The sequence below is a fragment of the Cyanistes caeruleus genome, chromosome 1 (genome assembly GCF_971803275.1).
Source record: "Cyanistes caeruleus chromosome 1, bCyaCae1.hap1.1, whole genome shotgun sequence".
Taxonomy (NCBI): domain Eukaryota; kingdom Metazoa; phylum Chordata; class Aves; order Passeriformes; family Paridae; genus Cyanistes; species Cyanistes caeruleus.
Window position 1 is genome coordinate 95,155,460 of NC_141701.1, and position 17,502 is coordinate 95,172,961.

At 38.0% G+C, this 17,502-nt stretch overlaps 1 protein-coding gene across 4 annotated transcripts in view; it reads left to right on the forward strand.

Moving 5' to 3' along the window:
- The window catches only part of CTDP1 (CTD phosphatase 1), a 107,267-nt gene that overhangs the window by 11,680 nt on the left and 78,085 nt on the right, over positions 1–17,502 (forward strand). For all 4 annotated transcript variants that reach the window (XM_086843056.1, XM_086843066.1, XM_086843076.1 and 1 more), the window contains exons 2-5: positions 8,304–8,387; positions 11,111–11,204; positions 12,672–12,800; positions 14,148–14,298. In XM_086843056.1, the coding sequence (XP_086699182.1) occupies positions 8,304–8,387; positions 11,111–11,204; positions 12,672–12,800; positions 14,148–14,298 (458 nt within the window). The remainder of the gene's footprint in view (positions 1–8,303; positions 8,388–11,110; positions 11,205–12,671; positions 12,801–14,147; positions 14,299–17,502) is intronic.

Sequence of the window (17,502 nt, forward strand, 5' to 3'; positions counted from 1 at the left end):
AAGCATTCCTTAGGAGAAGAACTTCATTAACTTTACCCCTATTTATTGTCACTAGAGGACACAGAATGATTCACACGAACACCTCTCAGTGTCAGAACAGAAAAAACAGTGCCTTTATTCTCTGACTCCAGTATTTATAGATTCTTGACAATGACCAGGGATTGAATGGTTACCACCTTCACAAGTGCACTGGTCATGAGAAACATCTGTCAAAAGACATTTTGTAGAAGGAATGTGATAAACAACTTGTGTTTATGGAACTTTCATGGGAAAGTAACTAAAACTACGAAAACATTATCAGAAAGCTTAAATTTCCAGGGCAATAACTTGTCACCCTTTTCTCTTAATAGCTGAGCAGCTTTCTAAGCTGTTGTCCTCTGCTCTCAGAGTGTGTTGGGCTTTCTGGGCTCACATGATGCTGTTGCTGTCATATGGTTGTTGTCAAATGTGGAGCTGCTGCACCTCGTTTGAACACTGTGGTGTGACTTGGGACAGTTTGGCTCATAATTGCTATCGAGGGTGTTAAGAGTCGTTAATTTTTCCTATGTAAGTGTGTTCATTTGGTTTAACAGCAAGTCCCAGAGGAGAGCAGGCAGGATGTAATGTCCAGATAAGTTTGCCACAGTATCCATAAAGGGAAAGGATGAGAAGAAGCTGTTAGACTTGAGGATTGTGCATCCTGCAGTAAGCCTCTTCCAGTTCTATTTGTTTTTTGGAAGTAACAGACAAAGGCACTGTGATTGCCTAAGTGGTTTCAGTGAGAAAGGTGATTAAATGTTTGGAGAAGATACAATATTCTGTTAATAGATGCAGCTTTCCAAGGCAAAGGGGGAGATCTGGGATCCTCCCAGATTTCTTTGCACAGGAAGAAGAAAAGTCCATGTTTATAGCTTTGATGTCAGTTCTGAGTGTGTGTGTGTGTTTGAAATTGTGTCTTTTTCAGTCACCTTTCTCTGCCCTGGTGTCCAGGCTGTTTTGGTGTTCATCTGTTGCTGTTTCTCTAGATGAGCACCTGCAGTTGCAGGAGGCAAACCAGATTTGTTCCGGTAATTACAGGTGATCTTGACTGTGCTGTAGGAGGAATGCAGTGGCGAATTGGTCTGACATAAGAGGAAATCAGGTGCCTTTATCTGAAGGAGAGGTGTATGCCTGAAAAAAACAAAAATTGGCTGTGGGATTAGCTGTTGGCTGCATTTGCAGCAGTTTATCTGTGAGTACCATTCTTTAGTACCTGATGTGAAAGTTCAAGTGTCGTTTGAGAAAACTGGAGGTTTAGGTTAATTCTTGTTCTGTCAATTGGACGGCTGTATAGTCACTCGTCAGTCACTTCAAAATTTTGAATAAGTGCCACTTAGATTGCCAGGGTTCATTGTATAGTTTTGGATTGCTATGATCCTGCTGTCAGATGGATGTTCCTCAACTCCCAGGGGGATTTTTGCAGTAGGTATTTGAGAACTTCCTCATGACTGCTAACACTGTATTCAGAGAGAAGTGGCAATAGAAGAACAAATGCATAAAAGTAATGTTAGCAGTTGACAACAATAATAGGGGGAGTGGGCTGCAGAACTGTTTATTGCTTAAATGAATTACTGGGATATGACAGCCTGTTTTCTTCTGTGATTATTAGAAATATTTACTGCTAAAGAACAGCAAGAAGTTATATAAATAAGAGTTACAGGCTTGATCTTTCCGCTTCTAAATTCATTCAGCTTCATTGTTTTGAAGGGGTTCCATGTAAAAGCAGTGAGAACTATTTTTTTACCTTTTCCCTTTAAAAAAAAAAATCAGTCTTGAATTCTCCTAAATAATAATACTTCTGGTTTAAAATGTTCTAAATAAAAAACGCATTGTAAGTAATATCTTAAAGATTTACTAGAACTTACACAGAAGGAACTGCAAGCCCATTTTGGGGTGTTTTTTGTACCTTTTTATTATATGTTGTTAACTCTTAGCAGTGGCTTTTTGAACATGTAAGAATCTGATCACAGATGTCTGCATATAAGGTGAAAGAGGGTTACCTCCTTGCTTGTAATGCAAACTCTTCACTAGAAGTAAATGGAAATACTTAAAGCCTTGCAAATCGTGGAAATAGACTTACCTCAAGCTTAAAATGTTTTTTTTTTTATTATAAATAAAATACTGAAACTCTAGGCCTGTGTTTCTCTTCGCATTTATGACCTTAGTCTAAACCCAAATAGGTATTTTGCCTAAAAGTAGAAGAAGGAAATTCACACTTGAACTCATAGTTGTGAATACTGTGTATTTAACAGAGTAAAATTAGTAAAATAAAGACCAGTAATTTCCCCATTAGCTTTGGAGAACTGAGATGATGCCTTGCAGTGGGAACTGTGCTTTCTATGAGCTACTGCTCGCAGCAGTTATTACCTAGTTGGCTAGGTTAGGTATGGGGGTTTTGTTTGAGTTTGGGGGGGTTTTTATCAAAAGGCTTGACTTGTTTGGGTGAAGCCTTTGGGGTTCATGCATATTTGAAATGCAGCTGTCTGTGTTTGCTGTCCTTGAGTGTAAGTCAAGTGGCTGTAGTGGACATTTCCTCCAACAGCTTAAAGAGGCTCAACACATGTAGTCCACGTGTTGCCTGTAGCAACAAGGGCTGTGTGATACTGTGAATCCTTGGTGTTTTTAATCAGTTTTTCAAGGACTTTCTCTGCTTCCTGAAAGATATTAATGAGGGTTAAATAAATAAATCCAGTGGTTAAATACTCCTACATGGCGAGACTAAGGTGATTCAGGCTTTGAAAATATCCTTGCTACAAAACTGGAGTCCTGTGTAACAAAGGCTGTGGTTTGATGTAAGTTGGTCGTAAGGGCTCTTAGGAGGGGATTTAAATGCTGCAGATACACCACAAAATACTGTTCCCATATCAGCAAACAAAAATGTCAGAAATCTGACTAATGAAACTGTAGAAGCAGGCTTTAGGTTGATTCTGACTTTATCTGACAACTAAAGGATTTTGTCCTCATTTGTTCTAGATCAGTTGGTTGATTCAGTAGTAGTTGGTATTAATAATAATTGATCTGAAGATGTGTTCATTTGGTATTTTTACCCCTTGACAGTTTGCCAGTAGCACCCCCTTGAGCATTCTGCTGAACCAGGGCAGCGACTTCTGTTCAACTTCTGTTCACTTACACACCAGTATCTCCTTTTTCTGCATTAGTATACTTAGACATCTTCTAATGCAAATCAGAAGGGCATATGGCATCAGATTGAGGACAGCAGATTTAAGCTGTCACAGTGACAACTCAGTCTGTGTGTTTCTTGTGGCATTTGAGGTCTCTCTTTGTACCAAACAGATCTGAGGAAGCCCAGCAATGGCTTGGCTGCCAGCACTCGCATGAGATACAAGTCAGTGCAGGGCAGTAGCTTCATGGAAATTTGCACTATATTGCACTGTATTTTCAATGCCAATGCAGGGTACCTTGAAGCAGATTTTAAGGTAATAAATAAAACTTAGTTTCCATGACTTGGACTTGTCCAAACTAGTCCTTACAGATAGGAAAGATAAATACTAGCGAAGTGGCCTGGTTACTGTGGAGAGAAAATGTGGGTTTCTCGACCTGTGTCTGTCTTAGCCCTGTTTGTGAAACATTTGCAGCTTTGATCAGTCACCCTTGCTGGACTGCTCTTACTAGCTGCTTGACTCTAAAACCAGCAGAAAACTTGGTTAAGACGGGAGAGTTCAGCCTTGCAGGGTTCTGAAAAGTTCATCTGGAAGTGCCTGAGGAGGGGCCAGGCTTTCAGAGGAACACGAGGGTGGGGAGTAATTGCCTTTCTCTGACAGCATGACTGTGGAGCTGTTGCCTCTGGAAGTGAAGCCAAGCTGTAATAGAAGGCCATGGTTAATGTACAGTCAGGTTAGACTTGTTCTGAGTAACAGAGGGAACCTCTCTATTTCTGTGTCATGCTGAGTATCCTTCAGATACAGAGGTTTACGAAGACAACTACAAAGAGATCTCATGGCCATTGTACTTGTGTGCTGCAGCTGGCCAGCCCCTCCTGTAGTTGACTTATTATGGAAAAAAACATCTCAAGAAGTTCTTGCTACTGTTCTCCTGTAACTCCTGCACTTGCTGCTGGAAGTATTAGGTGATGCTTTAAAAAACAACTGAACAACAAAACAAAATTTAAGCAATAAAACACATTTAGGGGAATGCTTTTTGTTTGCAATGGGTTCTCTTCAGTGAGAACAACTACAACTGGGGTGTAGCACGGATATGAGAACTCCGTTGTGGCTTTCCAACTTAATTCAGTTACCAGGAACCAGTGCCATGGTATATGCTTGATTCAAAGTTCTTCCATTTGAAGTCAACAATAGTGACCAGGCTTTAGGATTAGCACAGACATTGACTTCCTCTGTTAATAAAAAATGTTCATATTGGATTTCATGAAAGCTTTCCCCCCCCTTTTTTTTTTCTTTACTATGCTGCTGAATTAAAGCAGACATTATTCAAATACTTGGTTTAGAAACGGGATGTAAGTGTGGAAGTACTGGGAGAGCAGTGATGAGCTTATGGTCATCTGCATCCTCAGGCTGTTGGTAGATATCTGTTCCTATTCATGACTGTGACCACAAAAAATAAAATTTTACCTTAATGGCACACCTAATTTCTGTGTTGTTTACAAGTACATCTGGAAGGAAGAAGAGTAAGGGCTCAGAGTGGGTTGTCTTATTTACTAGTTCAAGTTTCATTGTACCAAAGAAACCATGTGGGTAGTTTGTGGTTCTGTTGCAGTCATTTAGCTTTCAGGCTGGGTATTGGAGTGATCTACCACCTCCACAGTTGCTCAGAAAAAAAGTTTACTTGTCACAGCATAGTGGTTCCTACCTAGTTGCTTTGCCTGTCCTATCTGCACAGTTGGGACAGTTTGTAAAACTAAGAAAAGATTTTGCATCTTTTGTGGCAGTTTCCTTGGAATGCTATTGTTGAAGTAGCCAATTAGCTGTGCTTATCATGGAGTGAATCCTGAAGAGGATACTGTTACTGTTGCCAGCAGTAATGTGCTGTAGTTCCTCATATTTGTAGGGGGTGGGAGGGAGAATAGAATCAGTTTATTCTTTGTAGAAATGGAGTCGGCAAAGGCTCTGTTCTTCTAAGTGGGTTTCACTTATGATGCAGAGAAGAGAACAGGCAGAAGCCTGAACCTGTATTTGGTATATGCAGCCATTTAAAACCAGACATGCACACTTTGATTCAGCTCACTTTTGTCTGATAATTTGCTTTGATCTTGGCCATTACATTTTGAAAAATCCCACACTTCAACAGTAAAAGGAGAGCTTCCAGGTGTGAAATCAAAAAAAAGTCATTCTTACTGAGGTCTATTTGTTTGGGTTTTTTTAGTAATTGAAACATGTGTGCTAAAATTTAAATATGCCTAGGCCTTAGTAGAGTTCAGGCTTTCTTCCTGCAGCACTAAGTATTTTTGGGATATTTCCCTGGGAGAAGTCTGCCTAAGATCCTGAAAGTTGTAATTGAAACTTGACACTTTGGTTGTATGTTGCTCAGAAGTTTATCAGGGCTCTGGAGTTCTTCCTCTGTCCTTTGGGGTAAGCATCACAGACAGCAGTATGATGGAGGACTTTGTATCACGTACTTTTTATTTTATCTCTAGCACATCTAATATGGCCAGGAGTTCTGGTTATGTTTAGATTTTGCAGGGGCAAAGCTGCTATTTAGTAGTCATGCTTGGTATAAGGTACAGAGGTGCTGTTTAGGAACAGCATCTATGAATGATTTAGAACTCTAACTTTCTTATAAAAATCTTTGCTCCTTCATGTCCATTTTTGAATCACATCTCAGCCCAGGACTATGCCAGCTTCTCCTGTTGCATACCTGGAGTGTGAGGTTACCTTGACTGCAAAGTAGAGAATGTTTGGAGATGCTGTGGATTCTAAGCTGTCATTGAAATGCTTTTTTCTTCTGAACTATTGAAAACCAATTAATCTGGGGTATAAACTCAGTCACTGTAATCTTTTAAGCATATTTCTATAGCTTGTACCATGGGGTGGGTTTTTGACCTTTAAGGTGTGTCTGTAATTTCTGATTCATACACTGAATACATGGTGAGAATGAAGAATTCTGACATGGTCATTAGTGTGCATTGTTAGCCTAAAAAGGAGCTTAGCAGTGAATCAAGGTAAAAGATAGCAAGTTAGGCATATTGTCAAAGGGAGTGGGGAGAGAGTCAAATTAAATAATGCATAAACATAGAGGGATGAGAGGAGACCTAAATTCTGTGAAATCCGTGAAACAATCACACAGTGAATTGCCACTAGTGAAGGGCCACTAAAATACTTTATATTGTACAGTTCTTTTAAAAAGCCAAGACTGATAATTTGTTTTCTGTGAAATAAATACCATGTTTAAAAAAAAGGAGATGTAAGATGCCTACATAGGAAGAGGAGGTGTAATTTCCAAGCAGATAATGACTGCCAGTGGGAAGGGCATAGATATGAACTTTTGTAAATGGGAATACTGGTAGTATGATGGCTTGTGAAGACTTATTTTGAAACAAACCTGACTGGAATCCAGTTTTTGCTCAGAGAGGAAAATAATCCTCATTGCAGGCATGAACTGCAGTTTTGTTAGTAGTGTCATCATTTTTCTGGTTGTTGAAGAACAAGAGTCACACTGCAAGTAAGCAGTTGCAAGTATTATTTAGAAACTGGGTTTCTGCTTGGAATTCCCAAACCCTTAGTAGTCAGATATATGAACGAGATATTTGGGCATGCAGAATTTTCTTCATGGTACAGTCTGCTTATTGCAGTACAGGTTTGAAGCCATGCTTTAAACACTACAGCCAGTTTATGAAAGAGCTTGGGTTATGTTGGTTTTTTGCTTTTTGGTTGGTTTTTTTTTTTTTTAGCTGCTTGACTTTTTTTTTTTTTTAAATAGGGAGATGATGTAGTTCATTATCAGAGAGTTGGTGAAATTTTGTAGTGGCTGAAGTGTATCTAGTTACTAGAATTTTTTTAAAATAAAAAGTCTGAAAGATAAATGTCTCCATCTGTAATGAAGAAAACAAGTTGCTTAGTGTGACTGAAGTGTTTGAGAGAAAATAAATAATGATATTTTCAAGACCTGGAATTTTGATAACTGGATGAGGAATACTTTAGTTAGACTATTCAGCTGAAAAGTAGAGTTTGTCTTCTAAAGAGTTTGGAATAGTGAATGTCACACTTCTGTTTCCAGCTCTAATTTCTGGTTTGGTTTAGCCACTCTTTAAAAGAAAGAAAAAAATATCAGTTCCTATGTCTTTATTTTAAGATGTGGTGAGTCAAGACTTAAAGATCAGAAATTAAAATATTTTTATGAGAAGATTGAAGCAATAGAGATCTGCCATGAAAATAATAAACTAAGATGAAGTTGGTATAGAACTTGTCTGCCCCTGTGTTTGGCACTGGTGAGGCTACACCTCAAATACTGGGTTAAATTTTGGACTTCACAGTACAAAAAGGACATTGACTTCCTGAGCATGTCCACAGAAGGGGAAGGAAGCTGGTGAAGACTCTGGAGCACATGTCTGATGAGGAGCAGCTGAGGGAGCTGGGGGTGTTTAGTCTGGAGAAAAGGAGGTTCAGGGGGGACCTTAGCACTCTCTACAACTGTCTAGAAGGAGGCTGTAGCCAGGTGAGAATTGCTTCTTCCAAGTATCAGGCAATAGGAGGAGAGGAAATTACCTCGAGTTGTGCTAGGGATGGTTTATACTGGATATGAGGAGAAATTTCTTCACGGGAAGTGTTGTCAAGCAATGGAATGGGCTGCCCAGGGAAGGGATCTAGACACCATCCCTGAATGAATTTAAGACATGGTGATGTGGTGCTTAGGGGTATGGTTTAGTGATGGCCTTGGCTGTGTTAGGTTAACCATTGAACTCAGTGATTTTAAAAGAAGAAAACCTGAACTGTTCTGTAATGTTCAGGTTTCCCCACTTGTTTTTAATTACTGTGTAGCTCAGTGTAGGGTGTTAATGGGGAGTTGTATCCAAGTGAATGTAAACTGTTTCTGGACAAGCAATACTCATTCTCATCAAACTTCCTTGCTAAACTGTAGGTAGAAACTGACTCAGTCAGTTTCTTAGTTCAGTGACTTCTAAAGTTTTAGAAAGTCTAAAATTTAGATTTAGATTTCTTTTTTTACCATGTTGTGACAAAAGCATGTATCTTAAGGGGCTGACCCTCAAGTTATCACCAGAATTTATTCTTGGAATTCATTCAGTCTGTGAGTTACTAATCTACGTGTCTGTAATCTGCCTTCTGTAATTGGAATGCCTATGTCTTTTTCAGGACTGTCCTGGTGAGACTGGAAGGATGCAGCCATCCTGTTGTTATGAAAGGCTTGTGTGCAGAATGTGGCCAGGATTTAACTCAGTAAGTACTGTCAGCTCTTTTATCCAACTTCTACTTGCTTCTGATTAGGCATTCAAGCTCTTCCGTCTCTCATCTAATAGAGTCATAAAATATCCTGAGCCTGGTGGAAGGGTCTTGGGGGTCATGTAGTTACAATTCCCTTGTCATGAGGAGGGATATCTTCCACTCAACAAAGTTGCCCAGGATCCCATCCAGTCTGGCCTTAAACACTTTCAGGGATGGAGCATCCACAGCTTCTCTGGGCAAGCTGTTCCTGTGCCTCATCACCCTCACAGAAAACAATTTCATTCTTAAAGCTGATTAAACCTTCCCTTTTTGTTTAAAGCTATTCCCCCTTGACCTGTCTCTACTCATCTTTGTAAATAGCTCTTCTCTAGGTCTCTTTTAGGCCCTTCAGGTTGCTAAAGATTGTAAAGAGAAGGCTTTAGCTCTGAGATCTGCACTCATTTAAGATTTAAGAACTGTGCATGCTCTTTATTCATGGAGGTAATGTAGGGTAACTTAGATAGAAAATATAAGAGGCATGTGTAGAGAGGTAAATTCTCATCACACTTTGCTTTCCATGTACTCACCACTGAGACTGAGAGTTGCATGGTGTGTCAGCAACAGCTTGCTTAGTAAACCTGAGTAAATCTGTGCAAGTGCAAGTAGCTGAGAGGTAATAGCAGTCTCATTCAAATGACCTTGCTTCATTTGTACTGTGTCTGAATGGGAGCTAGCTTGTCTCCAGTGCTTTCAATTTAAGGCTTCTTAACTGTTTTCAATTTCTTGTGAAATATTCTGCCATGGAACTAAAGGAATTTAGGCCTTAGGCGAAGGAGAAAGCAAATTCAAAAGATGATTGTATTTCTCCTTTGCTGTGTCTCATTGCTTGGTAAAGAGAATGTTTCTTATGCATATCAAATTACTAATTCAACAGCTGTTCCAAAACAAGCTGTATAGTTGCCTGGATTTTATAGATTAATGTCGCATACTCATTTCATTTGGCTGGAAATACCTCGGTTTCATTTTAATACATACTCATTGTTAAGAATTGTTTTATGAACATTATGCCACAAACCAGTGCAAGTGAACTGAATTTTGAGAGTGCTACACAAGAAGTAGCCTGGTTAATATTTGGATATAACTTTTGATTTTAAGTTAAATGTTAATATTTTGTAAACAAGTATTATTTGGCAAACCTAGCAAAGTTAGGATAATCATGAATAGGGCTTTGTCTGTCCTGAATGAATACTTGATTTGAGGTTTGAATATAGTCACATCTAAATATTGCTCTACTGCTGTCATTTCATACAAGAAATACAGACAAGTCCAAGGTATCTAATAAGTTGAGGCTTTTTCACTTAATACTTCTTACTATATCTTATATCTGGGTCTTCATTTTATACAAAATGGCTTATACATCTGAAATACTGTGTTATGACTGCTGAGCCTACATCAGAAGACAAGTCAAAAACATTGATGCTTTTCTTGCTTGGAGAAAATCAAGTACAGCATTCTTAGTAGTTATACAACTAATGGTCTGAAAATGGTTAATAATTTTTAAAGGTTCATTTAAAATGCCACTCAGTGTTATAGATTAAGTTTTCTGATCTCTGAAGCAAAGGATGTAAAATGCTAAAACGTACTTGTAAGCTTTAGACCTAGTAAATACTTCTATTACTGGACATCAATGCTGCCATACACTGTGGTACAGGGAAAAAGTTACCTGTATATGATTGTGTCTGCCTCAACTCAGCTCAGCACACTTGTTCCTCAGCAGTTTGCTTGTCACAAAGTGAAATATGGTTTAACTCGTGTTGTAGATCTGATACCAAATCCTGTCCTTGATAGGACTGGTACATGGGAGAATTAAAAGATATGCGTGTGTCACCTAGGACAAAATCTGTATGCTAATATTTTTTAATATTGGTGACTCATCAGTTGGATGTCAGAATTCCCAATAAATTGATTGATGTAAGGTAGTGAAAGGGATCTTATACAGGGTTACTTGATCCGTTTTCAAGCAATTTTGTACTCGTGTGTACACACACACAGTCTCACATACGTGTACGCACACAAGGGTGACACCTATTCTGTGTTGATACCTGTATATACATACATCTATATGCCAGTAAGACTATGTGTATAATGATACACATGAAAAAATAGACACAAGCATACAGAGTTCCTCACTCTGTTTTCTGCCAATGGGAAGAGCATGTAAGGAGATTTTTTTTTTGTATGGTATTTTTGAAGCAGCAGTCACCTGTAAGTAATTCTGTGTGCAGAGAGTAACTTTGTCTATCCTTTGCTTATATTTTTCATACTCTGGCTTGTAAAACAAGCTGAGGGATTGAAAAAAAAAAAAAAAAAAAGAAACTGAGTAGTTTTAAATGTGAGTGGTTTGGTAATTATATCTAGTTTATAGCTTGTTTTTTGATGCAAATCAATACATAGATGTGTTTCATCTTAGTGTCATGTGTCACAAAATAATTGTATTGAAGTGTAACTTACTACAGTGACTTTTTGCAGGGTTTTTTCTGGTGAGTTTCTTTGCCCTCTATCCATTTTGTGTAGCAACTTGGATTAGCAAGAATTTGAAAGAGTGTGTTAGTTAAAATATCTCTTTTTAACCATTTTTTTTGTGGTGATTAGTTTGAGGCTACATATTTTAGGGTGTTTTAACATTTCACTAAACTATTATTCTCTCATGTGATCCTTCTTTTCCCCTATGTGATTAGGATACGAAGCAAGAATGGAAAACAGAGTGTGCCATTATCCACAGCAACTGTATCGATGGTTCACAGTGTCCCAGAGCTGAAAGTCAGCTCTGAGGTAAGTACCATCATGCTTTCTCTTTGTTCACACCTTTCACAGTAGCTCCACAGTTGAGAAACTTAATTGCAGTAGTTTTGTAAATGTTCTATGTACTTGATACAGGATTTTTGGCTTCCGTTGGAAGGGGAGTTTGGGGTTAAACATTAGTAGCCCTGGGGTTTTGTAAGTTTGTCTCAGTGTAAATTGATTTTTCTCATGGTTTATACTGGGTTTTTTTAGAGCAGTATACTGAAAAGATGTCACTTGGACAGCAGCCTGTAAACCTAATAGTTGAACATTTTTGTCACTAAGAGTGAACAGTTAGTGAAAAGTTCCTTTAGCTGAAATCTGTTCAAAGCTTCAATGTCTGAAACCTAGCTTTGACCTTCACCTTGAAATTGACCCATTTGATATAGTGAAGCTAGTTTGCTGCAACTTACCTGTGTGGTAAAATTATTTCATTATTTTTCAAATACTCAAGTATTCTGAATTCATGAATATTTCAAATATACATCTGAGTTACCAAAATATGCTTTTTTATCCCTCAGTTGGTGTAGGGGGAAGGAGCATGTTTTATTTTGAAGATGAACATTCTGTTTCTCTTCTTTATCAACCTGATCTCCTTTTACTTTTTTATGTTGCTACTTGGTTGTTTTTTTCTGATAGTTCTTCAAAGAAGGTCAGTGAGGGGAATTGTGAAGATGTAAGCAGCTAGAGGTGCCCCCATCACAGAGGAGTGTTTCAAAGGGCAGTTTGCACTTGATCCTTTCTGCTTTATAATGCTCTAACTTTACTTTTAAGTTCAGTTGTCTGGAGGGTAACACAGAAGTGCTTGCTATCAGAAGTGAATCAAGAGAGCAACAGAGCTTCACATGGTGCTTGGAAAGTTTGTAAATACGCACAGGAGGAGTAAACTTCACTTACTGGATTATAAGGTCTTAATGTTAGAGCCCATGTGGCACTGCATAATCTTAGCTATTTCGGTCTGAATGCATACATTCTGTAATCTGAAGTTTGCAGGTATCATTTCTATCACCAGCAGCTTCAGTTCTGTACTTAATGTGGGGTTTTCTGGCATATTATACTTTATGATGCAAAATTGCTGGACATAGCAGTCAAAAGTTCTCAGACCTCCTGATGAATTTTCCTTTGTGTTCAAAGCTACTGCTGTTTCCTGTCAGGAGACTGGGTCTTAAATTAAATCAGCAGTTACTTATTTGTTACATTGGAAAGTTTTGTGTTGAGTTTTTGAATTTTAAGAGTCACAGTAGTGTCACAAAGATCTGAGAGTAGACTTTGAGAGCATTTTCTTTACGTGTAAAAAAAAAAATGCTCCACAGTTGCCATTGCTACAGTTAATGTTGAGACATCATTTCTTGTGCAGTTAGTTTGAAGCAGGGCTTCTCACATGTAAAGTACACAAAAGACAATAAATCTAATTTATTTCTATGAAGCTAAGCTTATCAGTGAATATTTCTGTTACAGCAAGCTGAGCAGCTGGGAAGAGAAGATCAACAGCGACTACATCGAAATAGAAAACTGGTGCTCATGGTAGATTTGGACCAGACATTGATCCATACTACAGAACAGCACTGCCAGCAAATGTCCAATAAGGTATTTGGGGTTACCTTTCGTTCCAATGTAACAACAGGGATGTTTCTAACAATATTTAAATGATGATTCTTTAAAAGAACATTCTGTGGTTAGGTAAAATTGTAGTTGAAGGATAAAAGAAAATGAGAAACAAGCCTTCTGTAATATGTTCCTTTTTCTCTACATTCAGATTGACATTTCTTTCTTCCATTCATGCTTTCCTGCACTTTTCCTTTCTAATCATTTTGAGAGATGTTTTCAGGTAGCTTTTTTTAATCTCTGCTTTTCTTCCTCTGCAATTCACAAGCTGAGTTCTCAGTAATGAGACTATTTTCCCTCCATGTCTGAGGCAGATACAGTGAATTACTGTTCAGAGTCCCTTTTTGAGCAATCCTGTGTGTTTCCATGTCATTCCATAAGTATGTGTAGGGATTTTTTTAAAATCTTTTTTAAAAAAAATCTTTTTTTAAAAGATTTGGAGGGGAGAGGTTCTGTGTTGTGGTTTAATTTCTTCGTAGTTGTTACTGAACTGACAAGGAGTACTGGCTTGTAACATTTCTAATTTTGGAAGCTTCTAAAACAAGAAACATGTTGAAATGTGTACAGTGTCTGGAACAAGAGGATGCAAACTCAAACATCAATATCATGCAAACTATGATCACTTAGTTTTTTTCTTTCCTCTTGCCATTCTTGGATGTCCAGTAGGCTTGGCATATGTTCACAATTGCTGGGAAAAAGCAAGCTAGAAGTGTACGTTGCATTTAACAGGAAAGGGGACCATGAATATTCACCTTAAGGATTAAAAAATCCTGTGTGTCTGAAAGGCTATGCCTCTATCAGTCTGAATTCATTGTTTGAAGAAAAATAATTCAAAAAATACTTTGAGGTTTTTAACTGGGATCTTTATCTGCAAGCTTCCTTCCTGGTTTGCTCTCTGATGCTATGTTTCTGTAGACAGACTTTCTTGGATGAAGAAAATACTTTTTCTGAGCTCAGTGCATACTGAAATAAGTCTGTCAGAAGTTTATTGGGAGGTATTGATTGTAGTGAGATCCTGAGCTTCTCTGAAATAAGCAGGTTGAGAAATTTATCAGATTGGTTTGCCATAAGTAAAGATTTGAATGAAAGCCACCTGCATCATAAATTTCTCAACAGTACAGCTTCCTGCATTTGAAAGCCTTATTGTTGGACAGCCTGGCATAGAGTAAAAATATGCTTTGGATTTTATTTATCCACATTATCTTGTGGCCAAAACTTGCTTTGATTTAGTAGGACCAAATAAATTTGAAGTGAGGAAAGAGGATAGCTCTGCAATGCTGGTATTTTTGTTTGCTATTTTGATAATGTTCAACATGGTTTTTCTTCTAGGGAATATTTCATTTCCAGTTAGGTCGAGGTGAGCCTATGTTGCACACACGTTTGCGTCCTCATTGCAAGGAGTTCCTGGAAAAAATTGCCAAGCTCTATGAATTACATGTTTTTACTTTTGGCAGCAGACTGTATGCACATACAATTGCAGGTGAGTAGTATGTTACATTTAACAGTATTTAACTACCCTGCCTTCGTACTCATATGATTAATTTTCTTTATGCAGTTGTTTTCAAGTATTTGTTCTTTGTTTTGTGCAAAGACACCTCCTGAACAGTCCTGTAAGCAGAATTCTTAGCTTGTTTACAAGGCAGTGCCTCTATGGCCTGTAATTTTGGAAATAATCCTTTTTTTCCCCATCAGATGTGCTTTGCTCTGTTGATGGACCCTAACAATAACCTGCAACTTCACTTCTCTTACAAATCTAATGTGACTGTTCCATAAAATTCCAACAACGTGACACCATCTCGTCATGTGGGGAATGCCACCCCCCATATGGTTTCCTTTCACCAAAGAAAGTTCTGCTGCTATAAATCAATTTACAGCATTTCTGTTTGTGCCATGGAGATGAGGTACACTTACTTCATGAACAGAAATAGCAGTATTTTCACATATTTTTCTCAATAATTTAAATTCACAACTGAGTGAAAACTTGTATTTGAATTATAACAGTAGTAGTCTATTGTGTGGGTCACTGGTTGAAATGTTTTCTTTTTTCTGAGAAGCAAAAAGAAATCTGCCCTGTTTATGCAAGTGTATGGGTCTGAATCATGTTAAGATGGACGCCATGTGTTTAAACTATCAAGATGGGGTAAAAGCCAATTTTAGTCTTTCCTGTCAGAAGAGCATTTTCCCCTCAAACTTCCCTTCATCAAATCTGTTGGTCTAAGACAATATGTTAATATAATTAACAGTACTTTAGATAATGACTCTGTCAAACTGTTCCACGTTCCATCATGCTGTTCCATGTCTTCTAGCTTTTTATTAAGTTGTCTTTCACATTTGCTTTTTTTTGTCATATTGCCTGGAGTGTTTTGAACAACAGTGTCCCAGAAATCCCACTTCTTGGCAAGAAAGGGAGATTCCAAAATAGTTTGAGAGCTAGCTATCCTAGTTAGCTCTAAAACACTTTAGAAAAAATATATAATCAAACAATTATTTGTGCATGTTAAATGCTGTAGAACAGGCTTGTAATGACAGTTATAAAGACTTCTGAATGACAACATACAATATTTCTGTAGTCATAATGTGATGCTTATTTGTGGTGTCCAGCTAATACTCCTTGAAAGGTTTGTGGCATGTCCTGTCCTGCCAGTCCAAGTGAATGTTTCTATGTCACTCAGTCTTTGAGCATAGTTTGATGACTATTCCTAAAGCTTTGTCAGTCTTGCTGTTGGATTAAGTGTTGTATACTGCTAATGCATGAATAATTCTGTACCTTTCTGTCCTTAGAATGTATTTTTATCTTCTGTGGCAAAAGAAGAATAGTTTTCTTAAGCACTAGGTTTAAATACATGGTAGTCAGAAACTGAGAAGGCAGTCTTCCACACCTGGATCTGTGTGCCTTGATGTGGCCCAAGGTCAGAAGCTTTATGCTAAATGGCCTTCAGAACCAGGGAGAAGTTGCAGAGGTAAAGTCACAATGTCTGACTGCTTTCCCTGTCTTCTCTCAATGTGTGATTTGGTCCTCTGCCCATTTTAGTCTCTGAGCCCTAGTGTGGATTACCCTGCAATCCCTGTGCTGCCACAGGCTGACACTGAGGTCGTCATACTCAAACTACCCCACTTATTCCATAGTAGGAATAGCCACCAAATTAGCAAATTAGGGTATTGCTGCTTCCTGTCACCTGCAGACTTCAGGATTTCTGCCTGAAGCTTTTTAACCTCATCAGAATCATTCAAACTGCAGGTGGGTTATTTGTGCAGTGCTGGAGATCGTTTCAGCTGAAATCTGTGGACAAACACAGGGTACAGCCTTTGGTCCACCCGTGCAGCCAAGATGCAGTTCTAGAAAAATACATAGCTGATGCATATAGAGAACACTTGATGGCAGTATTGGTTAAAAGGTTTCTCACAGAGCTGTCAGTTTGATACTTTATTGTTATTCCTATGTTACATAAAGAAAGAACTTGTAATAAATGTTGGGGATCTTTTTTATGAGAAAAAGGTTGTTTGCTTAGGTCCTCGGTAGACATATATATAGATATATAGGAATATATCTTTGTGAATTCTGAACTCTGAGCTGCTCCTTTCATGTCCTAGAAGGCTTTTGAAAAGAGATGACGTCTTGTCAGTTCTTTTCTCTCATCTCAGCTGACTCTTGCCATCTGTTAAGTGGGATTAGCTGATGTTTGTAAACACCATTTATATCTGCTGAAATAATTTATCCTAAACTCTTTTTTAGTTTGACATGTTTACAAAGTGATATCTGGTAGTATGTTTATGAAGATGAGATTTGGATTTTATCATCTAGAGCTCCCTGGAGTATTTCTCTACTAAATAATTTTTTTCAGCAATTGTTGCTTAATTTCTTTTTCTGCTCTCTATAAGAGAAGTTTGGTATATTTAAAGCCGATGCTAGCTTAAAAGCTAGTTGTAAAGTGCTACAGAGAATTTTGAATTCAGAAGCTATTAAGCAATAGTAAAGCAATGTGAAATCACTCCAGATTTACAATGAAATTTAGAAAGTAGGACCAAGTTGAGAGCATGCATATATATGGTTTGTTACAGCAAGTATATTACAGAACGTGTACAGTGTGTGTGTATAATCACCAGTGTCTGAAGTTGTTCCAACTTTTAGAAGATTGGGTCAACAGCTCTTTCTGGGTTGTAAAGTAGAATCTCAAGTAGAACTGAAGGTAACCTGATTCTTCAGAAATTCAGTTTTAGTTTTATTCATAAAACAACTCACTCAAATTAATGTTGGTTCCAACTGTTACATAACTTCTCCTGGGAACTGCTGTTTAACTCATTCTTTCTTTAACATTTGAGACATCCCCAGAATGAGTTAATTTTTCAGCATTGTATCTTCTGATGATTTTAACTTAGTTTTTACTTATTTACGACTTTTCTTTTTTAAGAGAGTCTATGTAGGAGCAGGCAATACAGTTTGGTAAGTCTGTGTGCAAAGAGCCAGTCTGAGATAATGGGAAACAACTGCTAGGTGAGTCTGCTGGATAGTCCTTCATAATATGGTGAAGGATAATAATGATGTCTTCAGTTTGTTCAAGAAACTTAGGGGCATACCTAGCACAGTGCCTAATTTGTGAGACTAAGTGGGAGCTCAATTTGTCAGCTCAGTTTGTCCCAGTCTCTTGGTCGCTATCTCAACCCATAATATTCATAATATTTTCTT